The following is a 26493-nucleotide window of genomic DNA, read 5'->3' on the forward strand; positions in this document are numbered from 1 at the left end:
TGGGGGAGGATTCTTTTAAATTGAAATGTCATTTGTCACAGATTGCTGTTTACCTGCTGAAAATTGTAAGCTCAATAATGTGATGCATTTACACTGAGTTCCTTTGCCTCCAGAATCAATAGAATATGAACAGACGCTTTTCTTTTCTATTTTATATGTGTATATTGTGTTATCCTCTCCACACAATGATAACAATTACTTCTAATTTGTGTAAATAATGTTTGTGATCATAGTAATACAACTAGAGTAATATAACTAATCCCCTATACTTTTTCAAGTATTTTTAAACGTTTTTCCACTTTGGTGAGCCTGACTGCTGCAACACTTTGAGATCAGCTCTTATGGTAAAGCATAGGTTTCTAATTCCAAGTGAGTCAATGTTGTGCCAAGGTGGCTGCAGTATCACAAATTATGCATTTGTAATACTGTAATCTTGTTATACAAACTCATTTACTACACCCTGTTTGTAAATGACTGCTTGTAAATTGAATCATGAAATAAGTGAGTGAAAGAATGCAGTTGTACACACATACTGTGAACAAACATCCCTCCAGTGACTACATTTAGTATGTTTAATTTAGGACAATGGAATAATTTTAGTTTATATGGTTTTTCATCTTGGGCCACGCATTTCTCAGGTTATAGCTTGCTATGACCACCTTGTGCTATGCATTAGGGATTGGACGATACGCAATATGGGGTTCACAATTTGATACAACCACGATACGATGTAATAAATAAAAGTTCAGTGACAACAAAGCATGACTGTGCAGAATTATGTTTATTTCTGAGCCACAAATGTTTCTAGCGATGGCATTGGCTTGCTAGAATGTAAACAATGATTTAAAAATGTCATTACAAAGTGCAAATAATAATAACTTCAATGGAGAGCTTGTAAAATTGACATTTGTGATTACTACAGCAGAATAAAATGGAGCTAATATCGCAATCTATTTTTCTGCCCCACGATACGTATTGTCACATTTTTGTATCACGATATGTTGAATTGCGATATATCGTCCCATCCCTACTATGTATGTGTGTGTATGTGCGTGTGTGTGTGTAAATGTGCAGCCCTCACTGCTACGCTACATGTGTCTAACTCCTGAGTCTCCATTGTAAATCTCCATCTTAAATCTCTGTTTCCAGACAACACAGCCGGCATCGTGACGCGGCGGCTGGGCTTCCAGCGGCGGCTGCAGGACGTCTACGTGCTTCCTGTTGTGGTCGAAGACAGCGGCTACCCGGCCCAGAGCAGCACGGCGACGCTCACCATCCGAGTGTGTTCCTGTGAGCCGGGAGGTTTCCTGCTGTCCTGCTCGGCCGAGGCCATCTTCCTGCCTGTGGGTCTCAGCACTGGAGCTGTGATGGCTATTCTGCTGTGTGTAGTCATACTGATGGGTAAGCCGGTCCTTCATCTAACACGTAACTATAAAGTACAGCTCCCTCTTGGGATCTGTGAGGCTTTTGTTGATGGGAGGGATATTCTAACAGTCTATGTACCACAGCAGGTTTCAATTGACCTGATAATTAAAGCTACATTAGGCAAGATTTTTATGTAAAAATCCACCTGTGTTATCAGCTTAAATCACAAAGTGAGGTTACAACAGAAAGGAGCATCCCATCCCCACTAATTGAGACACTCAAATTAAATTCTGGTGTCAGTATGGTCACTGGTGGGAAATCTTCTCCACACAGGAATTAATTAATCAAAACTTAAAGTTACAACCAGCAGAATTTGAAGCTTGATGAAACTTGAGTCCCTTAGCGGTAGTGTTTTACATCACTGTCACAAAGATGCCTCCCCTCTCTGCAGAGAGAAGACAAATATGTATACAGAAGAGGTGATGTGAAATTCTCCAGGGAACCATAATAATCCTGTTGACATGACTGAAGTACTTATTTTGATTATCCATAGAGAATTGTGGAAATCTGAGTATTTTGTTAAAAAAAATATTAATTTCCTGTCCTGCCACTATCTAATTTAATCCAAACAATTACAGCCACAATTCTGCAATATGACATCATGTTGTTTGTCGCTTCCTTTGGCCTATCTCTATTGCATTTAAAATTGCAATTAAACTTTCAAGGCGATACTTTTGGGAAGAAGTAGATGACGCATGCAGTTGTTGTACCCCAGCAACCCAACGTTTTTGGGGATCGGTGACCTGTGGGAGTTCAGTGATGCACAGTGGAGAGAGAACTTTAAATTGGAGCTGTGTGATCAATTTCATCATTGTGTCCCCAGGATGTCAGTCTCTGCTTCTGTACTCCGGATGATTTGCACTGTAGAAACTTGGAAGCTGAGTGGAATAGCCTACTGAGCACAAAAGCACTGTACACATACCTGTCCTGTACCGAAAGGGACGGCCCTCATACGTAAGAATCGCCCCTTAATCTAACCCAGCATAGACTCTGCCTTACTCGCATTATCACATTTTTTACGTGCATGTGAACGTGTCTACTGGTTGAAGAATTTATATTAAAATGAAAGAGCAAAGCATAACATACGTAAAAGGGGTGTATGTAATTTTGGAGGGTCTATGTGGGTGCGCCTTTTCCAACTGAAGCCACGAAAATAGCACAGAACACCTGTGTCTGCGTATCGTTTTTGGAATAATTTTTGATGCCAATATTGCACTGCGTTACGCAATTTGTATTGAAACTCCTCTCTAGTCCGCCAAAAAATCCGGTAAAACATCCGGGTTGTCACATCCAACCTATAAAAAAAATACCAATAGAATGAATGCGCCAATGAAACGCAGTTAGAATTGAATTAACTGCAGTTGAATAGAGCTGTGGTTGGACCATAGGATCGTAGCGTCCTCTGAGGGTATGTTGCTATACTTATTTGCCTAGTCACATGACGAGTGCTCTGCTTACTGCAGGACTTAGGTGGCTTCATCATAAGAGGAAGATGGGGGATATAAAAACAGAATTGTCTCTTCACCCCAATATTTTATACCCTTTTTGCAATTTTGCAAAATATGACATAGTAATCTGAGCTTTAATCTAACTAGCACAATAGTGATTCACCCATTAATGTTACCTTTTCTTATCAATGCAAACTGGACAGGATCATGTGTAGTTATTTGGCTGATTGCAATAATACTCACACAAAGATGTCATATACTGCAAGGCTGCAATGAGTATAAAATGTGTTAACAGAAAATATTGATGTAGACTAGTTTATTCTCAATTCTAATTAATATTGTATTGTACATTTCTGGAAACCCATACACACAGTGAGTTTCTCCTCTATCTTTGTACATTCATACATATGTCACCTAAAGCTGTAATCTGGAATCAAATAATTTAATCTTTAAGCGCAGTTACTGATATAGTTTCTTGAAGGCTGATATTGATACTGATATTTTTGGACTGAAGCTGCTGATAGCTGATACTTTGTGCCAATATTTTATACAATTATCTATTTTCATGTCCAATATAAGTATTTTTAATATTTAACTATTTTCATGCCAAAAAATTCCCAAAACGCAAAAAAGGATTCAGTGTTTCCCTCAGATTTTTATTGTTGTCAGGGTGGAAAAGCCTCTGAAACAGCATTTAGACCATCATGGGACACTAAAACTCAAACCCAGACTAATGAAATTATTTTAGATGGGTTGGAATAGTTAGCAGCTCCTTAAGGCAGGGTGAGGCAGATTTCATTGCAGGTTTCACAGACGGACCCCCTTGAGGCTGTTGAGTAAAATCATATTCTGACTTCCATCATATCGGCAGTGGACGATACTTACTGGCCGATACCTAATTTTTATTGAAAGGCCAATATTGGCCCAATACATCGGCAAACCATGCCACCCCATAGCTGTTCCTGTGTGCCAGATTTAGCTGCTGAAAACCTTCTCCAAAGACATACACTCGCATGCAAACCTCTATTAAAATCATCCAAACTGGAGTAAGATCTTACGGTCTTTACTTGACAGCAGCTGTAAGGGTTTGTGCCAACTGATTTGTTGAAAATGACACATCATTACTACTTGTGTAACCAGCCTTAAAAAAGTATAATTTTCAGAATTTCGCTGAGTGCATTATGCATTAGTGCAGTGACCCTCAACCTTTTTCATATCAAGGACCCCTAATTTAGTCCACATTACAGCCACGGACCCCCATTTGATGAGATTTTGTCTCTCGGACCCAAATCTGAGAATATTTTTATTGTTAGATATGATTTTGTCCAGAATTCCAAGACTATCTGTATTGTAGGTAGAGAGATAACAGTGAAACTATGATCAAAATAGTCATTCTTCTACATTCTCTGATTGTGTTAACTTCTTGTAAATGAAATAATGGAACCCCCTCAAGGACCCCTGGTGGTCCCCGGACCCCACGTTGAGAACCACTGCATTAGTGCATTTAGGACAACTCACTGCACACTGATATAACATGTTGTTGTTAAAACTTAATGCATTGGAAAAATAACACAAGATGTCTGTTATCCCAAATTATACTTACTGGTGTATTGATATGGACACTTTTGTAATGGTTGGGGGTTTCATTTCTAAATTCTATTCAATTCTACACACATTACAAAGCGGTGAGGCATTTTCATCAGTGAATGAATGTGTATGTTGTCACAACACTAGAGGGTGCTAACAACCCATGGTAAACATTTCCTTCTAATTATTCCGGGGAGGAGTCAGAGTGCGCTCAGAGAGACGGACCTTGTAACCAAGGCCGATTGCTGATGTACTTATCTTCCCTTTTCCTGTCCTATCCTCTCATTTAGTCTCTGTTCCTTCTGTTACAGTGAATTATAGTTGCGTAACCACCTTTCTAGTCTCAATGGAAACAAGTAGCGGCCATGTGTTGCAGTGGTTTTCTAGTGCACACATCTCCGTCTGTGTATCTGTGTGCATGTGTGTTCGTATGCATCCGTGTAGGCAAGCCTGTGTGTGTGTGTGTGTGTGTGTGTGTGTGTGTGTGTGCATGTGCACGCTATGGTACAGATAAAGCAGATGAAATGAAAGCAGTGTGAGAGCAGTTTTTTATCCTGCCCTCAGAACTGAATCATCACAATCGAGAGAAAGACACATGCAGGTCTTTGCTTTGTTGTGTTTGTGTGTGTGTGTGCGTGCTGGAGTGACAGATAGCACATCAGAAAGGAATCACAGCCTCCCCGAGGCCATTGTGCCTCCTTTATTGGTGTCTTCTATAAAGAGAGAGAGGGGAACTGAAAGGGGGGATGATTGCATAAAAGAAAAGAAAGGAGGAAGGGCTAATGGCTGCTAACATAACATCCACCTTCTCCCCATGCCTGACAGACTGAGAGCTTTCCATGCACACTTCACGATGGCAATAACAAATAGAATAATCACAATAATGATATTAACTTTATATAGCACTTTTCAGAACAAAGTTACAAAATACTTCACAAAGACTTGGAAGAAAAACAGAGGTAATATAATCAGACAGAAGCATAGGGCAGACAAATAAGAGCCAGAACAGTAAGAACAAAATAGAAAAGGAGACAAAACTAACAGAAAAGAAATAACAGCTGTGAAAGAGTTCTTTTTAGTAGGGATTTAACAGATGACACAGACTCTGCTTGACTGAGTTCCTCAGGCTGTTTCAAAGCAAAGGGGCTCTGACGACGAAAGCCCAGTCACCTTTAGTTTTAAGCCTGGATCTAGAGACAGCTAGGAGGGCACTGCCTGAAGATCTCAGGCGAAGTTCAGGCTCATAACGGATCAAAAGGTCAGAATTGTAACTTTGGGTTAGACCTTGTCAGGCCTGAAAAACTGCAGATCACTGTAGATTACTGAAGATCTTCTATTCTATTCTATTCTATTCTATTCTATTCTATTCTATTTTATTCTATTCTATTCTATTCTATTCTATTCTATTCTATTCTAATCAATTCAGTTAACCAGTGCAAGCCAGTGCAGGGAAGCTAGAATGGGGGTAATATGGTCTCATCACATATTCAAATTCAAATTAACTTTATCTTCCGCAAGCAACATTTGTGCAGTGGTAAAACACAACAAACATGATAGTCACAACAATCATAATACACAACAAGTCCACAGAAATAAGCTAAAACAGCAGATTTTATCTAAATTTAGATTTTTTTTAAAAGGCAGGTGTGAGTGTATGCGTGTTGGGAAAGGGGAAGGGGAAGGGGGAGGACAAGTTAGGGGCTAAGATAGAGGAGGGTACAAAACTAAATGTGGCCCTTCTAGTTGTGTAGTGTGTGTGTGTGTGTGTGTGTGTGTGTGTGTGTGTGTGTGTGTGTGTGTGTGTGTGTGTGTGTGTGTGTGGTGTCCGAGGCAATTTTGTTGTAAAGGACCCAATAAATCAACCAAAATCAGTTGGTCAACACAAAACTGTAGACAAACTTGCAGCATTAACATAGATCTTAGGAGGTTTTGGGATATCATGCATTTAATATCCAATAGGCAATCCTTAAGGCTAGAGTTACGAGTTACCTGGGTTTATGGTACATAGAAATGTTTGGATATTATGTCTACAAATAATGTCACCGACAGGGAGCATGTAAAAAGAGAAAAACAAGGGGCCTAGGATCGACCCTTGGGGAACGCCACAACTGAGATTTTCTGTCAGAAAGATATGATTTAAACAGATTCAGAGCAGTTCCAGTGAGCCCGATCTCAATTTCTAAGAGACTGAGCAGAATGCTGTGATCAACATCAAAGGCAGTGATAAGGTCTAACAGAATTAGAACAGAGCTGTCACCTCTGTCAGCAGCAATGATGAAGTCATTAGTCACCCTGAGTAGAGCAGCATCAGTACTGTGGTGAGCTCTGAAACCGGATAAAAAATTTTCAAAGATGTTGTTGGAATTCATGAAAGACAATACCTGCAATTACATACTTTTTTGATTAATAATCCGCAACATTTTCATATAAACAAATGTCAGAAACCAAAACATATTGCTGCATCAGAGTGTGTTCTTAAAGTGATAGTCAGTGACGTTTTCATATAAATAAACTTTTGTGACTTTGTATCACCCACCCACTCTCTGGTGTGGCAAACCTACTGTATACTTTACCAACCAAGCTAAACTGAAAGTGATGCAGAGATCAGGCTTATAGTGAAGATGGAGACAAAATTACAAAAAATGTAAAGGTTATGCGCTATACTGGGTAAATTTTTGTGTTGTGTTGTTTCGACATTCCCGCATTCATTCCATGGCAAACTCTTGATACCCAGATCAGTTCTGTTTCTCTCTTCAGTTCCTCTTGGCACGTACTGTAGGTTTCCCTCTCATGTTGCCCCCCTGCTCAGATAAAAGTGGCTGCTACATCACAGCCTGGAGGGATTTCAACCATTTACTAGTGCATAACAACTACTGTATAATTTCTTAATGTATTTTAAGAAAGGGCAATTTTGTCCCTTTCCTGTACATTTTACACACCACGCTTACTCGCTTGATCCTTTATGTTCCCTTTGGATTGTACGGCTGAAATTTTACTGTGGTGTTTGAAATTGCCTGTCATCAATTTTGCTGGACAAAAGGATGTACTGGAACACTATTTAGAGCAATGCTTCCAAAAAAAGATTTACTCCTTACAGAATATTGACATTTTGTCAAGAGAGAGCTTATTTCAGGGTAGATTAACCTGCGCACCTTATTGTATCATCCAAATCCCAAAGAAAGCCCATCAACATTTTTAGACAGTGAATCGTATTTTTCCCCAGACAGGTTCCAGACTTTGTCTCTTTGTCATTTGAATTCCCATCTGACCCAGTGCCGCTACTAACATTTCTGAATGCATGTTACTTTCCATTTCACTGTTATTCAATTGTACCATAAGTCAGTTTCCCCAGCAGCAGGCATTTTCCCCCAAAAAACCCTGATGCAGACACACAAACCTCTTCTATTAAGTCTCCCAAAGAGCTGAACATGCTGAAACATCAATATACTCCAGTGCATACCAGCAGCCCCTATTAACCCAGCCCCTATTCTACTCCATGACCTTGTTTAGTTTGTATAGCACATACCCCCAAGGGGATGTTGTTGTTTTTCTTTCTCTGCGCACTGATGTGCTTCGTAGATCAGACGATTGGTTTTCAAATGGAGTGGGGGTAAGGGGTGCAGTTCCCAGATATGGGCTACATAAGACTACATCTACAGTATATGGAAGGCTGAGAGTAAAGGCTTTCAGATGGACAAGATCGCTTATGGGTCATGAGAGATCATTATTGGCCCTCTGTCTTTGCTCTAATTCATATTCCTGACTTCCTTCCATTTCTGATGAAATATGTATCGTAGATTTATTTGACAGTGTGTAAATTGTCAGTGCCCCGCAGAAACCTTTTGATCTCCAGTGCCGCCTTTTTATAATGTGGCTCGCTGCTGACACATTCTCCCATATGTAGAATTTATCATGAGGCCTGGGACCCAGCCAAGCCATTGCGAAGGCATTGTAAAATGTCAAAAATGCATGCCAGTCAAAAAATTCAGCCAGTTGGGGATCTCAAGTTTCCTCAGGACTGTCACAACAGTTATGTTCGCTCTTACACAATTCAACAATGTGGAGTTACGCATCAGTATGTTTTGTCAGCTGTTTTCTTCTAATCCCCATTCTGTACCTCTGCTACATATCTAAAGCCCTATTCTCACAGGACTAGTGTTTTGCGGCCATGTTATGTGGTTTTATGGACTTTGTGTATTTATGAATTACCGCCCCACACTGCGTTTCGTGAAATGCATTCGCATGGGATAATGAAATTTGCTGTAAATCACAATCAGTTGAATGAGATCAAGATTTTTACAATTTGTCACTTTCCAGTGTAGCAAAGCAGAACTCGAAGTCGAATGTATTCAAAACCCTTCTCCATAGTTTCCATTGCTGCCTAGATTTTTCGTGACAGGAGTTGTGTGCCAAAAAAATTATGGCTGAAATTACCTGGAGTACAATTTGCATGGGATTAGTATTATCAGGGGACCTCTGTAATATACAGCAATACAGTAATTTGTGCTGGAATTTTTACTTTACAAATTACAGGTACGTATGGAAGCCCATTCCCGCCACATGTAAAAAAAAAAATTTGGGACTTTTTTTGTTTTGTTTTTTTTATCATGAAGTGAGATTTTTTTCACAATATTATGACTTAGTAGCTAGTCATAATTATGAGATGCTAAGTCATATTTATGAGATACTATTTAACAATAATGACTTAATATCTCATAATTTTGAGATAAGTCATAATTATGAGATAGTAAGTCATAATTATGAGATAGTAAGTCATTATTATTAGATGCTAAGTCATATTTATGAGATACTATCTCATAATTATGACTTAGTATCTCACAATTTTTAGATACTAAATCATAATTATGAGATACTAAGTCATATTTATGAAATACTATATCATAATTATGACTTAGTATCTCATAATTATGACATAATATCTCAGAATTATGAGATGCTAAGTCATAATATTGAAAAGAATGAGCTTCATACTGAAAATTTTTTTTTTGCCAGAAATGGGCTTCCATAGGTACAGCAGCCTCAGGAATTAAATCACAGACGATCTCCGCAAATCACTGGACGTCCCCAGATAGTATTAGTCCCATGTGAACAACACTGTGGGCTGAAGACATCTCAAATACAATGAAGCGCCTTGATGACTCAGCAGGCTAAGACATATGCTTGTATACCTTGTATGTGTGCCCCTGTGGGTTCGAATCAAACTGACCTTCATGGCCTGCCTTCTCTACTCTTTCTCAATCTCTCCGCCATCTTTCCAGTTATTCTTCACTAGGCACAACTGTATAACAAGCAGAAAAAGACATTATGAAGTATATCATCTAATAATAGAACCACACTATACCTCTGATTTCCCAGCTGCGGTTGCACTTGTACGTCCGGTGAACATGTAATTGTGACATTGTGGGTTTGAATCATACTCATGACCTTCCTCATGTCATCCCCCATCTACCTCTCTCTCTCTCTTCCATTTCTTCTGTCACTATCTACTGTGTACAACCTAATATAATGTAGAAAAACAGACCTGTGTTATGTGACATAGCTTTAACAGAACTGCTCCACGCTTCTATATTCTATTAGAACTTGTACTAATATATAGAAAATTATGGCTGCCTTTGTACATTCAAGAGAGCTAAAAATATCCTATGCTGCCATGTTATGCATACAATACTGATTTTTAAATTCATGCAGCACAAGGCTTTATGAAAGAGGCTGGAGTCGCCACTGTAGAATGAGTTCCAGTTGTGAAACTAATCCACAGCACTGTTTCTTGTTCTGCACTGTACATCTGACACAGACAGCAGGCTCTAAACCAGCCTTATTATGTTCCAACTAATCCATTTGTGTGCCTTTCCTCTGACGGCTGCCTCAAACAGCAACCAGAGACACAACACGCAGAAACTGGTTTGTGTAGTCTTGGGGTGAAATTGAAAAACTCTGTAAAGTAAAAAAAAATGTTCATGGTATAACTTTAGTGCTAAATAAAATGTTCCAAGAGAGCTGGAACTTCAAAGGATGTTGATTTGCTGTTTCAAAAATGTGTTATTTCAATTTGAGATGTATTTGTAAAGAGGGCTTTAATCAAGAGTCAAGGCCAGGTCTAAAGGCGGTTGAGACCAAGTCAAGACCAACACCAGAGCAAATCGAGTCCTATTCAACACCAAGATCAAAACAGGCAATAAACAGTGTACATGTCTATCTGAATGTAGAAATAATGTTTGATGACGTTTCATTCATAGATTTTAGTTACATCACACCACTTCCTAAAAATTGCGGCAAGAAACACTAAAATGGACCAGATATGGATTTTCATTGGTTGTGTGCTTAAAGCAATATTCCACTTAGTTTTAACATGGGGGTTATTCAGCACTTGACCACCATGAAAACCAGAATATAAACTAATCATCAAGATCAGATGCAGCTGGACGAGTTTGTAGCGTTGGGATTTTTACTTCCCATTCATTTGAATGAGACCACGAAAATAACCTGAAAATTTACATTTAACACGTTGGTGAACATATTCAACAACAGTTCCCACTACTGTGATTTTCAATTGACTGTGGGTCCAATGTTTTAGAACATAATTTTGCCAAATTTTATTGATAGAAGAGAACATAGCGGAGGGATGCCATTTAAGGCAGGTATTGTTAAGTGACCAATCAAAAGTGTGGACACAATAGCCAATCTCTAAAACCCCGCCCTCAAAGTCTCAAAATTCAAGATGTCAGAAAAGTGGTCTGGAGCTCAAGCTTTCAAATAAAATATTTTCTAAACAATTTATTTTCTTTATGAGACTATATGTGACAGATTTTGGTTGCAATAGAATATCAAATGTATGTCTCTTAGTGCTGCCACACTTGGTTTAGATCATCTGCCAGAAAATAAATGGATATAAAACAGACTACAATCATGAATGCATAAAAATATTACATTTGCATAAGTGCTGTTTAACTAATCCATCACTTCATTCTCTCTGTCTCTGTGTTTGAAGTAATGGCTGCCTTGTACATGGGCCAGAGGCGTCACAAGGAGAAGGAGACTCTGATGTCATCGAAGGAGGACATCCGAGACAACGTCATCCACTATGACGACGAAGGCGGCGGCGAGGAGGACACTCACGCCTTCGACATGGGCACGCTACGCAACACGCACACGCAGCGCACCAGCACGCACATCGCCAACGGCAGCGCGCCCAAGAGCGCCGCCGCGAGCGAGAAAAACGGCTACGGCGACGGGGTCCTGCTGCACCTCAGCGGCCGCCGTGACGATGTGAGGTCGCCCGACATCCACCGTCAAACGGCCAGCATCGCCGGCGCCGCCGCTGTGAACGACGGGGCCCCGCCCGCCCCCTGCGGCGAAGTGACCGAAGGTGACGCCGAAATGATCAGGGAGTTCATCCAGCAGCGGCTGGAGGAGAGCCAGCTGGGCTACGCTGCCCCGCCGTACGATTCGCTGGCGACCTACGCCTATGAGGGGGAGGGCTCGGTGGCCGGCTCGCTCAGCTCTATAGAGGAGATGTGGGCAATTGACGGATCAGAGGATTTTAGTTCCCTTGGCGACTGGGGACAGTCGTTCAAAACGCTAGCTAGCATCCTTGACAGACAGCCACGCAATCAGACTGAGCTGGAGGAGAGCTGAGGGGACGGAGCTGTGTGTGTGTGTGTGTGTGTGTGTGTGTGGAAGTTGGACAGCAGAGAGGCACTTTGGGTTGGTGCTTCTGATAACAGTGACAGATGCAGCGGCCCAGCAGAGTGGCTCAAAAGACTGCTGTTGAACGGATCAATGGCACAGTACGGCTGCGTGGAAAGTAGTTTACTTTTCTGGACGTGTTTTTTTTACAGTAACCAGGTGGTTTTTGTGAGAGGCACTGGCTAGAATAATGTGACGTCCTTTTAGGAAGTTGTCCCAGTAGGTAACAGTTGTTGTGGACTGACTAGAGAGCAGGGGATCTAGCTGCAGATTCTGATGTAAGGTAAACTCGATAGCTCCTCAAAGTGCCTGAGGTACTATATGTTTACATGTATTTTGTTTCATGTTATTTAATAAAGTTATGTTTAACTGCTGTTTTGACTTCAGCAGCAGATCCTTGAGTCTCATGAAAGTGATTCACCCAAAAATGGAATATAGGTTTACACCAACTTAGCACACAATAATGACCTCAAAGAAATTAAAAGATTATCATTCAAATAACTGATCATTTGGCTGCTCTTGCCTTGCTATTTGATAATAAGTGATGTATTTGTGAACTGCAATCTCTTGTTGTGTTCATTTTCTGGGAATTAGCGGTTTTACACCTCATTCACTTGACAGTCGCTTTGAATGTCAAGCGATTTGTTTTTTTTAAATGTCAGCCACCATCTCCCATTGTAATGAGGGTTTTTGCATTAAGATTCTTCGCTAGACAAAATAGGGGGAAAAAAAGTGGAAGAAAGATTTGAAAAGATTGAGAAAAACAGTTGGGCTATGAGTTGAAATGGGCTTGAATCCAGTTTTGTAAACTTTGAAGGAGTTTTGGAAGTTTCTTAAATTTAGCAGACAATATTATGTCAGTAATAGAATAAATTGTGATTTTTTTAATAACTTTTGTAATGTTTGATCCAGCCCTTGTATCAGATGCTTGGACAACACATTTCAGAGATAAATCTAATAAATCAACAACAGTGCAGTTACAGATTTGGCCTTTGATTAACACTTTCTCAAGTGAACATATATTAAATGATGAACATTTATTTATTCCCCTTATCTACTGAACATCACATGATAAAGACAATGGTATTGATGCTGTCATGTAAACACCATTGTTTTTATTTGAATTGAAGGTTTACATGGTCCTCTGTTAGTCCATGAAACATATCAAGTTAACACTACGTCTGTTTTTCTTCCCAAAAAGCTGACTGTTGAAATGTGGGTCGTTCAATGATACACATACATTTTGCTCATCAACTACAAAGAGATAAATCTTCCTTTTGGATTTTCATATTCTAATGTTCTGTTCTCTTGTTTAATTTCTCTTTTTTTCTCTTTAATTAAGGAGGAATCTTTAATTTAAAAAAAACTCTTGAATGATCTCAATGGATGTTCCCATCAGTCCCCCATGTCTGCTGATGAGAAATGTGATAAATGAATAATGTGATAATAATTACGAACCTTACTGTGATGACTAATGTGATAATGATTGTAGGAATGTTCATTACCCAACAGATAGATAGAAAATATTAAAATTACTGTAACTATAATTATAGTAGTTATAGCTAATATCACCTGTTATGGCTGCTGCAATTACACATAATCACATTACAGTTTGGAAAAAACATTTAAGCACTTCCTAGTTTACACAAAAATATGCTTGAAAAGCAAAAAGCATGAGAGCTTGTTGATACCAACGTAAATTAACGTCTTTCAAAATAATGATTGATACTGGTTATCTATAACAATACTCAAGTGATTTGTTATTTATATGGAGACAAAGCAACCCAAAAGTTTTCTATGGAAGAGGATTAGTCAGAATTCTGAGAAAAAAGTAAGAATTCTGAGTTTAAAGTCAGAATTCTGAGAATAAAGTCAGAATTCTGAGTTTAAAGTCAGAACTCAAATATATTTTTCATGTGGCCCTAATCCTCTTCCGTGGTTTTCAGATTACATTACTGAGATAAAAATATTCCAGGGTTATTTCACTCCTTTTTTAAGTATGCAGTCACAAGTGTGTTACCTTCCTGTATCTGTCAGTGTAGTCAGGAGCGTTGTAAACTGTACAGATGGAATTCACACTCTTTACTGCATTCTTTGCTGCACTGTTGCTCCATCTCCAAAAGGAATAGATTGGAAAAATCAAATTTTATTTTATTTTCAGCTGTCAGAAGATGTGAGGGGTGGCAGTTTTATATTATGCCTGTTAAGCTCAACCAGTTGAAGTTTCAACTTTATTTGGTCCAACTGGCAATTGGAAATATTAAAAACAATAAACACTGACAGGCTCAACACCAACGACATACACCAATGAAAGGTGTTTCTGGCAAGCAGCATAAGACAAATCATCATCATCACCATCATCACCAATTTCATGACATAATGATCGACAAACTATCATGATCTTCCTCCTCCCTCTATCAACATTTATGAGGTCTCATGATGCGGTCACACCTACGGTTTGTTTTCTTTGGTCCGAACAAAAGGGGAAAAGTTTACTTTGTTGCATTTTTATATTTTGTTTGTTTAGGTTCACACTGCCTAGTTACAAGTGAACCAAAACGGTCACATGGACTCATTTATTGGAAGGAGTTTTGGCAACCTGTCATTCTGCGAGATTAGACATTTCAGCAACTGGGGAGTGGGGGGTTGTCAAAACAAATCTGATTCCAATTCCCGTAACTTTAGCTAAGCATGATGGACTCTTTGCTGTAATTGACCATCTCTGGTGTTCATACCAGTTAAGAACATATGAAGAAAAAGCTTGGTTCACTTCGTTAAATTATGCTTTCCAAGCATGATAAATGTTGGTTATCAGATGTCAACATCCATCTTGTTATGCCCATAAAACTGTGTGGAACAACGGTTGAACATCAAACAACATACTCATAGAACTGTATGTTCTGTTCTCTAAACTTGTGTGAACACACCCTCAGGCAATAGGGATAAAGTTCTCTACCAATATTTAGCAGGTCTAAAGCAGGAGGGGTAAAGGAGCCCTCCTCTACCAACATTTAGAAAGTCTAAGGCAGTAGGGATAAAGAAGTCCTCTACCAACATTTAGAAAGTCTAAGGCAGTAGGATAAAGAAGTCCTCTACCAACATTCAAGATGTCTAAGGCAGTAGGATAAAGAAGTCCTCTACCAACATTTAAGGTGTCTAAGGCAGTAGGATAAAGAAGTCCTCTACCAACATTTAAGGTGTCTAAGGCAGTAGGATAAAGAAGTCCACTACCAACGTTTAAGAGATCTAAGGTGGTAGGGATAAGGTGTTAGGTATTTATTTGACTTTATCCTTTGCAAATGTTTGGCAACATATAGATCCTTTCTTTATCATGCCAATGAAGTAGATTTGAATTTGATCCTACCAATTTAAAGCATTTGCTTTATTTATTACCTGCCTGTTATCACTGAATCTACTGAACTGTATTCCTGCTATCTTATGGGCCACCTTCATAATATTCGCTAGAGAATTCTTCTTTCAAATGCCAAGACCACTACTTTCAAATTACCATGCCAACAAATAACTGAAAAAGTCAGTATGGACTCACATTAAGTTCTATAAAACAGGATCATCAGTGTCTTATCAAACTGGATTCTATCAAGCTTGCTTATGCAAGAGAGATACCGTTGTCCTATTTTGCACAGCATTTCAGTGTTGCAATAAAAATTCAATCTATTGTCATTGTATCCAGGTACTAGTAATTGATTGCAGTATCTACGATCTGACCCTTAATAATCGTACTCTGCCTGGAATCAATACTGTTTCTTTGGTTTTGGCTACATTCACTTGTAGAAAAGCACTGTCATGCAAATGTACAAAAGCATCTAGGACCATGGCAAGTTTCATCAACCTGAAGTAGGTTAACAATTTCAAAGTTGTCAGTGAACTTTACAGTATGTCTGTTCTCGTGCTGGTTAAAACAGTTGTCTAGATACAGAATATACGAGACAGGTGAGAGGACACAACCCTGAAGACAGCTCCCCAGACAGACATCCATTCACCCTTACTCTCTGTTGGTTAAACAAGTGAAAACTAGCTTAGTGTTAGTTTCAAGCTTGGCAACCAGTCCATAACCAGTCTCTCAAATGACTTCATTACTAAAAAGGTCAAGGAAGCCTGTAGTCACTGAGAACCCTAGGGTGGCTGTTCTTGGCAACAGTTACCACAGCAAACCATTTCCAATGCGACGGCACCATCTGCTGTATAAATGACAGCTGAAAGATATAGTTAAAAATGCGACTCAATTGCTCTGCTAGGTCTAAAGTGTCTAGTTAACCTTGACTTGTCCTAGGTCCACATCGTCTAAAGGAATTAAAGATTGTTGTGATGATTTTAACTCAATCGGGAAAAGTTTGATGTTGATTTCTAACACAATGAGCATTATTCATCTCAGTTTCTGATGGTTAGATGGTACAAAGCTTGTAGGAATGAGTGAGAGCCTAACCTTCCCTCCATCCATCCACTGCAACCAATATTTCTATCTTTGGGGAAAAAATATCCAGTGTAACTTTGGCACCCAGCAACAATGGAGGTACAAAGGTTTTGGATAGTTTGGCAAATAGCTGGCTAGCTATTGTCTGACAGACTATGGGACACCTTATTAGCTATACATACTGTCGACCAATCAGAGCATTCATTAAAAACTTGGTTGTAGGTGACATTATATATACCAGGAAGGAGTTTGGAATTCTAAATCTGTTTGATTCTGCTGACAACCAGAGGGATAGTTTTTCAAAGGGCGGTATGGTCAAAGTTCCACAGTGCTGACAGTTATAATAATTTGGGTAACTTTACATTAACAGGTAATTTGTTAAATTACACGATGAAATTGAGAAATGCAATTCTCATTGCACTGCACCTTTAACCTGGACTCTTACTCAATCTACATCATCAAAGACTTAACTTGGACTCTTCCTAGTAACCTGGACTCTTCCTTGATCTACATCATTAAAAAGAGTTAAGATGGACTCTTCCGAGATCTACATAATCTATAGGAGTAAACCTGTACTCTTGTTAGGTCTACATCATCTGGAGGAGTTAACCTGGACTCTTCCTAGATCTATGTAATCTAAAGAAGTTAACCTGGAACTCGGGTGAGTGTTTTTTCTTCATTCAACTTACCTGGAGTTCTCCAGGCTCGCTGCTGGAGGAGCTTTCTTCCAAACAATTGCAGTGAATGGGGAGCAGGATGTTCTGCTTCAAAAAGGGCAACAAATGTCCATAAAATTACTCCATAAAGCTTGTGTAGTATAATCCAAGTCTTCTGACGCCTGACGATCGCTTTATGAGTGGAAAAAAACAAAATTTGATCCATTATTTCATGAAAATAGAGTCGATCGGCATTGCATTTACTTCTGCATTATCAAACCTCGCGAGGCCACCGTGGCCGCGCAAGGTTCGTGTGTGCGACAGTGTGCGACCTCCATCTCGTGAGGTTTGGTAATGCGGAAGTATAGAAACTCTCTGCTGTTCTTGGTCCCATATGGATGTTTTAGCAACAAACTGTGGACAAGCCAGACTAGAGGTAAGTTAAAAACAGTTCCTCTAGTTCATCACCATTGTGCATTGGTGATTAAAATCTACATAAAAGACTTAAAAGAAAATGTTAAAAATAACATCAAAACATGGACAGAACCACATTCAGGTACAGGTACACTTGCTGCTGATTGCCACATGAGCATGCACCTAGCGTCTATGTTCATGATGAAAGGAGGGTTTACTAAATGTAGAACGGTACAACTACTTCACACATTACGCATGATGACGTTTGAGGGCGACCACGATCACACAGCCACTGCAACATTATTGAACCACAGATGCATGGTTGGGGATCTCTGTGAAGTCTACCTCTGTAGATGGTTCTGAGGAGGCGTTTCACCTTGTTCTTTCATGTTTAGGAATCTCCGCTTAAGACACGCAAGCCTGAATATTACCTTCAAATCACCAGGGTTTCTAGAACATGAAAAGCATGAATAAAACCCATAGAATATGGAGACTGACATTCAGCCAAGGTACATATACCTTGTGTTGCATGATGTGTATTGGACACCTGACAGCTATGCTTGGTATTGAGGTTAGAATGTCAGTTTTGTACTTGCAGTTGTGAAGTCATTCCAAATCATTTGGATTGTGATTGCTAGACATCACATTTTCATGTGATGTCTAGCAATCACAATCCATACATGGCCTCTACTTTCTTTAGCTATTAATGAACACAATAGCCTAGCTTACAATCATTAGATAGTGAGACATGTCATTCATCTAAAAAATTAAAAAAGACCATCTGGAGGATTCAATTGCACTTAAACAGTGTATAAACTACTACTATACTCCCAGCAGGGCACAGACATTACTCTAAGACACGCTGGGGGAATAAAAACAATTAAACAGTTGGGAGACCATTTTGTTGGTCCCTCGGAAATTGCCAAATCAATACCCTTCTATGTGCATCGAATCCATCTTCTCCTCTTCGGTTGGTGTGATGGAAAATAGATTTTCTTGATTGCTACGGCGTAACAGATAGCCCCAGACAGTGGGGATGACCTTCACTTTATCAACCCTTGATCTCAGCTGTGACAATGGATAACACTTTGGCTTGGCAGCGTCAGGGTCAATTCACTTAAGAGTTCAGTTTGATTCAGAAGGTAAAATTGGAGCTGCAGAATTGATATATGGAACTTTTGGATTTGTATTGAAAATGGAAAATCTATTTACTAGCAGGTGAAATTGAGAATGAGATGAAGCGCAAGGTACTCAGCTGCACTTTGTTTTCACACTGTTGAGGAAGAGGTGGAGGAAGGTACTGCAGCTGTAGTGAGTAAAACTACCGGAGGTTGTTGTGCTACATATGGATATTGTGTGTCAATGCACAAGGGGTTATTTTTACTGACCAATCAACAAATCAGTGCTATAAAATGTTGATTTTTCCATTCCAAGAGACATAGCATTTGGTGTCCTGCTTATTGAGCAATCTGCACTGCAAAAAATGGAAAGCTGTTCAGTGATTTTAACTTGTTTCCAGATCTATCAAGCGTATTTCATGATATTTTTAGTCAAATTATATGTAAGTAATGTCCTGAAACAAGTTATATTCTCCTGAAAAAAAGTCAAATTTGTTGAAACGGGTAAAATTATCTGCCAGTGCAGTAAAATGATTTCACCAAAAAAAAATCCTAAAATAAGCTTGATAAGTCAGGATACAAGATAAAATAACAAGTTTGTCAGTTTTTGCAGTGTGTTTCATGAAGTGAGAGCGTACAGTAGAGCTGTTTTTTTTAATGCAAAGATAGCCTACAAACTGCAAGTCTTTCAGACTGCCTGTCATCAGCAACAGCACTTCAGCGACAGCAATGTGCAACCTCACGTGCGAGTCATGCATCCTGTTGCCAAAGGAGGAGAGTTAACACAATGCATGACAAATTAGTTCGCTCTTAACTTGGAAATCTAATTAGAAGTTAGAAAATGTGTGTATAATTCATCACAGCATGGCTAAAGCAGTAATGCTGAAACATAAATTACAACTCCCAGACTTCAAACTAAGGGGAAAAGACAATGGGTGATACATTTGGTAATGTTGCCAGCTTTTGATCTTTGGGCTGAGGCAAGACATTTAGGTTGATGGATTTGTCCACACAGGCACAAACTGTGGCTGTCCAATGAAATTTAGGTCACCCAACAGCATGCTGACTAAACAATCGACCAATCGACCAAGGGAGTTCAGCCCAGTGTACATTCATGTGGGGATAGGTATGAGTTTTGGAATGTGCCACGGTGTGTGTATTCCAAATGTCTAATGGGGGCCAATGTATTCCAGTCAGCAATGGCAGAAGTGGTATTATCCAGGTAGGAGAAGCCTCAGAAGGCAGCTTAAAGTCATTGATTGTCTGGTTAAATCAGCCGCCCTTGTTTTCTCTCCCAGTCCCATTGATTACACACAAGTAGATAGGACAAGAGCCCGGCAGAGGACAAATGAATTTGTCTGTTATCAAGGGTGGAAGAGAGGGCGAGTTAGTGAGAAAATGAAGTTAAGGTAGAGAGACATACTGTAGAGAGAGAGAGAGAAAGAGAGAGAGAGAGCAAGGGCATGCAGTGAGTAGACTATAGCAGCCAGACTAGTGTGACTGTCACCCTTTCATTTCCTCACCAGCGTTTTTCATTTTCACCACTGCTGTATTTTTTTGTCTTTTCCTCTGTAGCCCTATTCGTTGTTTTTTTTTTTGTTTTTTTGTTTTTACTTAATTTGGACATTCTCTCCTTGCAGCTGTTTTGTGTCTGTTCAAATGAGGACAAACCACCTCCCCGGGTCTGCTGGGTGACTGAATGCCATCACTTACACTGCTGCTGTTTCTGGATACACTGGCTCTCTTATTGTTCCTTTCTTCCTCACTGTAGAGTCCCTGATTGCTTTTCTCGCCGCTGCCACACTAACATCATCTTCTCCTTTCTCTCATTCTCTCTCCTTTCTTCTCCAGTTCTGCCTTTCTTTCAATCTGTCTTTCTGTCTGTATCCATCCCCTCCCTCGCTCTCTGTGTGCGGTTTACTTGGGAATTCGCGAGCCCCCAGAGCCGATGGGACCCGAGGTCCGACTGGAAACAAGCAGGTAAGACGCTTAAAGAAACACTTTGGAGATTTCCGACCGGAAAAGTCAAGGGAGATTGATGAAGATGTTGTTTTCTAGACAATGTCTTCAGTGAGGAAGTGTTTTCAGTGTGAGTGACGAGGGTGTTATCCTGCAGGAGGGAAGTAGAGTGCTTGTTAGGAGAGGACTGGAGGAGGTAGACTACTAAGGGATTTGGGCCAATGAACAATAGATGAATAACAAATGTAGGACACACATACAAAGATAATACTGCCTAAGGGAGAAAGAAAAGAGAGCTATGAGGGAGGAGGAAAGAAAGAGAACTAAGGACAGATTTTTTTTCCCTTTCTCCCTCAATGCATGTATTGTGCATTCAGAATGTCAAGGAAAACTAAAATTCGCTACCGTAGACTTTGAGCTACTTTTTATTTGGATTTGAAGGACTAAGGACTGTAGACTTAAATTGCATCCACATGCTTTTAACAGATGGCATATTTCAAGTAGTAATAACTAGGGACAGCAGTTTGAACATGTGCACCCTCCTGTGTGGGCAGGACTTGAATAGGCCACAACAGAACATTCAAATACTGTAATCCTTGTAAACCTTTTTATCTCCAAAAAGTCTTGTTTTTCAGAAATGACTCAACACAGCCTTTTTGGCAACCATATCATTTTTACATTAAAAAACACATAAAGTGTGCTCTGAATAGGTTTTTAATGGGTCTTGGGGTCATGAAACCTACTCATTGTATACAATTTTGGATGTATAGATCTCAAAATATGTGATATTAACGAACTCTTAAAATTAAAAAAAGACAATGCAACAAAACTTGGGTGAATTCTCACAGTGCTAAAATCTGAATGCATGTGATTGTAACAGTCAATATGTATTTTATATTTGTCTGCAAGGTTGATTGCTTTAAATGTTTCTCTCTCAGTGTCTCCAGCTCAATACCAAATGCAATAAATAAACACTGTGTAAACATTACTATAGAGGAATTAAACAGCATGATATATATATATATATAGAGAGAGAGAGAGAGTGATGCAACCTCAGATATAAACCTTTTGGATCTGTTTTAACCCAGCAGGCTTTCAACAGTGAATAATGAATGAGGAACAAAGTAGTAGTGAAGAGATAGCTGTTGAATATTAACAAGCTGTACATATGTTGAGGATTTTAAAGTGTGAACCAGGCTGAGGGCTTAGTATGCAGATCTTGATGAGGATTTCGGTATTGAAACGGTTAGTGACAGCATACAGCGTCGCATCAAACAGATGTCAATCCAGTGAAGTGAAGCAAAAATCTCAAATGGAACTCTCATGGGGCCAAAAGAAGGCCGCTCGCATATCTGTTTACATGGTTGCATAACTTAAAGCACTCTTTGAAGCTACCCATTGGTGTATATTTTTGCTGTACGAGTACATGTGTGGCATAGGGCAAAAGAGCTAGTGTGTGTTTCCCACAGTGAAGAGTTCTGTTGGCTCTGTTGTGGTGTGGGCTGCAATTTCCTGCTATGGTTTGGGTCTACTGAACCCCTTAGAGGGCAAGGTAAATTAATACAAAACCATTCTGATTGGTCACGTCCATTCTATGGTGAAGCATTTCCATTCGGATGGGAGGAGTCTCAACTTGGAGGACATAACCCCAAACTCAAGGCCTGAATAGTCACTGAATGGTTTGATGTGCATCCCAGTCACCAGATCTCAACCCAGCTGACCGTTTGCAACATTTCTGTAAACTCCCGGCCCCTTTAGTTACTGTTGCTATGTCCGACAAACTTTGAAGATGGACGCTACCATAGGCGCTACTATCTGCCTCAGCAGTTCCCCAACAACACCTTTGTCCTTGTCAAGAGTCAAACCGCTGCAATAAAAGCCGTACTCTAATACTCTCAGTGCAGTGTCGAAGGAAGTAGACAGATGCTAAGCACGGATTGGTGGATCGCTATGTCAGTCATTATTTGGCAAACAGTCAATTGAGTACATGGGCTAGATCCTAAAGTGGCAGCTGAGAGTGTTTTCCACCACCATCATCAAATGATGGACTTGACTGAGTGTGCCTAGTGGTGGCTGGGCCATTCTGCTTCTATGGTACATGGGCTATGCTCTAAAGAATTCTGGCACATAAGTATGAGAATGTTATTCTAGCATCATGGCGAATAGCTACAACAGAAAATATTGGTGGATCTTTGTAAGACCTGTTATGACCTTTTCTTTTACAAAACAGTAAAAACTTAAGAATTGCTTGGCTCATTCGGATGGGGTCACTCAAATAAGCTCTCTGTTTGCTTTGAAATCACCAAGTTCACGTCTTAGATCCCATTGACTCCCACTGACAAAGCATTGTACTAAAGAGGGGGCGTATCATATTAGCATCCGAGGTACGTAAGCTACTCATGTGACCTGACCCAGCTGGGCCTGGCAATTCCAGCTTTGGAACCAATTGATCACAGTACTCCCTGAAGGGTAGAGAGAAACTGATTTTTCTACTGGAAATGGGTGGCATTCCCCTTTAAGGTTAAGAAAAAAACGAAACTGGCCGAGTTTAGGCCTGTTTCAATTTGTTCTCTGCACACTTGGTTGGTTAAAAGCTTACTCCTCTTCTGCAGACCGTTTTTCCAAAATGTTGTTCTTATGAAACAAATGTACAATGCTTCTGTGATTTTCTGTGAATCACCTTGAAATCAGGCTACTCTGTTTCTCTCTTAATCTCTGCCTCTCTTTAACGAGACTATATACTGTATATGGTTCTGTCATTATATATGGTGCATTGTTCTATGATTACATTTGTTAATCTACCATTCTATCGATTGTCCTCTATATTGTTGTAATATTTTAATGTTCTGTATGTATATCTCTCTCCCCTTTACCTGTCTGTTTCTGTATTACCCCATCTCTCTGTATCTCTAAGTGTTGCTTCTGGCTTTGCCTTTCCCACACTGACAGCTGAAGCAGCTTGTTGTAGCAGATACTTACCTACTGCCTGATTATTCATTCTGCACAACAAGCTCCTCAGCATGATGGGAGCACTGTAGCTGAAACTAATATAAAAAATCCTCCTTGCAGGCAAAAAAGAGGATTGTACGTTACATGTAAAGAAGTTACAGTCCACTTGCCAGGCACTCATCCTAGATTAACATTTTGTTTTGCTTCATTATCCTGTCTGAAACTGACATCCGTAGCGCGGACTTGCAAAACAGAGAACGTTGTTCTAATCTAATTTCACAGCAAGTCTATCTTCTTTTAACAATCAGTTAATCTTAGCTGTTGTATCTTCAGTCCAGCTTCACTCATGTGGGTTTGCCCTTCCCATTCTCTCTGTAAGGAAAATGAAACAGTGTCAACTGATTGGCTCCAGAAGGAAGCAACATCAGAACCATGGGTGTGGTTTAGGGTAATGATGATCGATTTATTGATTCTGGGGGGCACATTACATAGCGTTGGGTAGTAGCTAACTAAAATCCTTCATTCTATAATTGGATTCTAGCTATAACTGTAATCAAACAACGAATTCAAAAAGAATTAGCTAGAATTAGCTTCCTCAAATATCACAGCTACATTCTTGATTGTAGTTACATTTAAAATGACCTTGGATATATGAATCTTTGGATGTTATAATTACCCTGATGGAACTGGAAATCTGTCCATGCATGCTAGGACAGGATCTTTGCGGTGCTGGTGTAGCCCACAGAGGCTGCTGCTGGAGCTTACGTGCACCTCCCCAAAAATGTAGCTGAGCTGTGATCGGCCCACTTCATATTTCCTCCAACCTGTATCCGGTTAATGTCTGCCGATATGGGGCACAACATGGGGCAGACTGAAGAGAGACTAGCTAAGGAGGTACCCGAATATGTTCATTTGTAGGACACCTCATCCTCAAATGATAAAGATTACCTGATGTCGCTGAATTTGTGGCGACAAATATCCCAGAACATGAGTTTCAGAGAATATAAACACTACTACTTCTTATTACTTACGTGCTAACAAAGCACAACACTGCCATCTAGCGTTTTGGTGGTCTATGCGCAGAATCACCAACGCAGAACTATAAATGCTCGCAACGCCGTAGACACCTAACAGCATAGCAAAGGCAACACTTTAACACAGAACCATTGGCTTTAAGAAGTGAAAGTGTGAAAGTGGTAGTAGTGGATGTAATAGTATTAGTAATGGTAGTAGTAGAAGCAGCAGCAGTAGTAGTAAACATGGTAGTAGTAGTGGTATCATTAGTAGCAGTAGTAGTTGTACTAGCAGTGGTAGTCATAGTAGTAGTATGAGTAGCAGAAGTAGTAGTAGCAGTTGCAGTATTAGGTGTTATAGTTGTAGTAGTTGTGGTACGGTTGTAGCATTGACCCTTATTTGTATTACACAAGAGCCAGGAACTTGCAACTTAGTGAGCAGATGCTACTGTCAAGGAATTCCCTGCAGAAAAAAATCAACAGTGTGTGTTTTGTTTTTGTGATTTTTTTTTGTTTTATGGTGATTTTCATATCGGTAAATAAAATATTAAAACTGAAAGTGTTTTTGGTTTTTGTCACAGATGTTGCAAACTTATGTCATCTGTTAGACCTATCATGAGACTAAACATTTCATGTACCATGTTGTCTTAGTTTTTCTGTTCTCCTAGCTTAAATACAGGGAGAGACGGGAGGGACAAAAGTAGCACAGACTTAACTATGCATTTCTTTGGTGTTATGCTGGCTGGATATGCCTAGGATTAGGCAGAGGAAGACTGACTGAGATCTGATCAGGTCTGAGGTGTATGAGAGAGCCTGCCAAACTGACATGACAGCCATTCTTATAAAAGGTGCGGCTAAGGCAGGATGATCAATTGAACTAATGAGAAGAACATGCCATAAAAATGTGTTGGTTAACTGTTTTGTCATCCGTTTTGACCAGTGCTACATTCGTCCCCCGCCTGTGCTACTTTTGTCCCGACTGTGAGGGGCAAAAGTAACATTGTGCAGCTTCTCTTTTCGGTCTGATGACATTTGATGTATTGGTCTGTGTGACAAAATGATTGTTTGTATTGATAGGGCACATGTGTAGATTGTCCACATTAAAATATATAATATATGTAGAGTTACGTGACGCAATCTTTTTGTAATGAGGAAAAAAACAAGAAAGTTCTACAATCGTCCCGGTTCTCCCATAGTAGTAGTAGTGGCAGCAGTAGTACTAGTAGAAATAGTAGTAGTAGTAGCAACAGTAGTAGTAGTAGCAGTAGTAGTAAATGTGGTAGTAGTATCATTAGTAGTGGTAGTAGTAGTAGTAGTAGTCCTGGTATAACCAGGACTGTAGTAACTTAACAACATTCACCAATGTATTGTCAAGAAGATGTTGCGCTCCAGTATGTTAGCTGTCTTTCAGTATCATAGTACCTGTTAGCCAAAATGTTTCATTAGCGTTGGCCAAACTTAAATTCCACGTTAGGCAAAACTGCTTTGATAGCTCAATGTAGTTGTAACTAAAATATTCACCAGCAAAAAAGATAAAAATTAAAATGTCAGCATAGATTAGCCACTGCAGTTACAAACACACATTGTGATACGAATACTGGGCGAGCGAGCATCACTTAATTCGAAGTGAGCGGCATTAAGTTAGCACTAAATGTAATAAATTCCACACCTGTTACTCATAAAACAATTTTGCTGGATCCATCTTGTTAGTAAAATATTCACTGGCAACAAATATCTTTGGTAGGGTGACCAGATTTTCAAACCCCCAAACCGGGACCCTTAAGT

General features: G+C 39.7%; 1 protein-coding gene across 1 annotated transcript in view; it reads left to right on the forward strand.

The window, feature by feature from the left end:
* LOC139922515 (cadherin-12-like) overlaps positions 1-12116 on the forward strand; it is a 74819-nt gene extending 62703 nt beyond the window's left edge. The window contains exons 11-12 of the mRNA XM_071913046.2: positions 1150-1401; positions 11470-12116. Of these exons, the coding sequence (XP_071769147.1) occupies positions 1150-1401; positions 11470-12116 (899 nt within the window). The remainder of the gene's footprint in view (positions 1-1149; positions 1402-11469) is intronic.
* Positions 12117-26493: the final 14377 nt, after the last annotated feature.

The sequence above is a fragment of the Centroberyx gerrardi genome, chromosome 13 (assembly GCF_048128805.1).
Source record: "Centroberyx gerrardi isolate f3 chromosome 13, fCenGer3.hap1.cur.20231027, whole genome shotgun sequence".
NCBI classification, from domain to species: Eukaryota; Metazoa; Chordata; class Actinopteri; order Beryciformes; family Berycidae; genus Centroberyx; species Centroberyx gerrardi.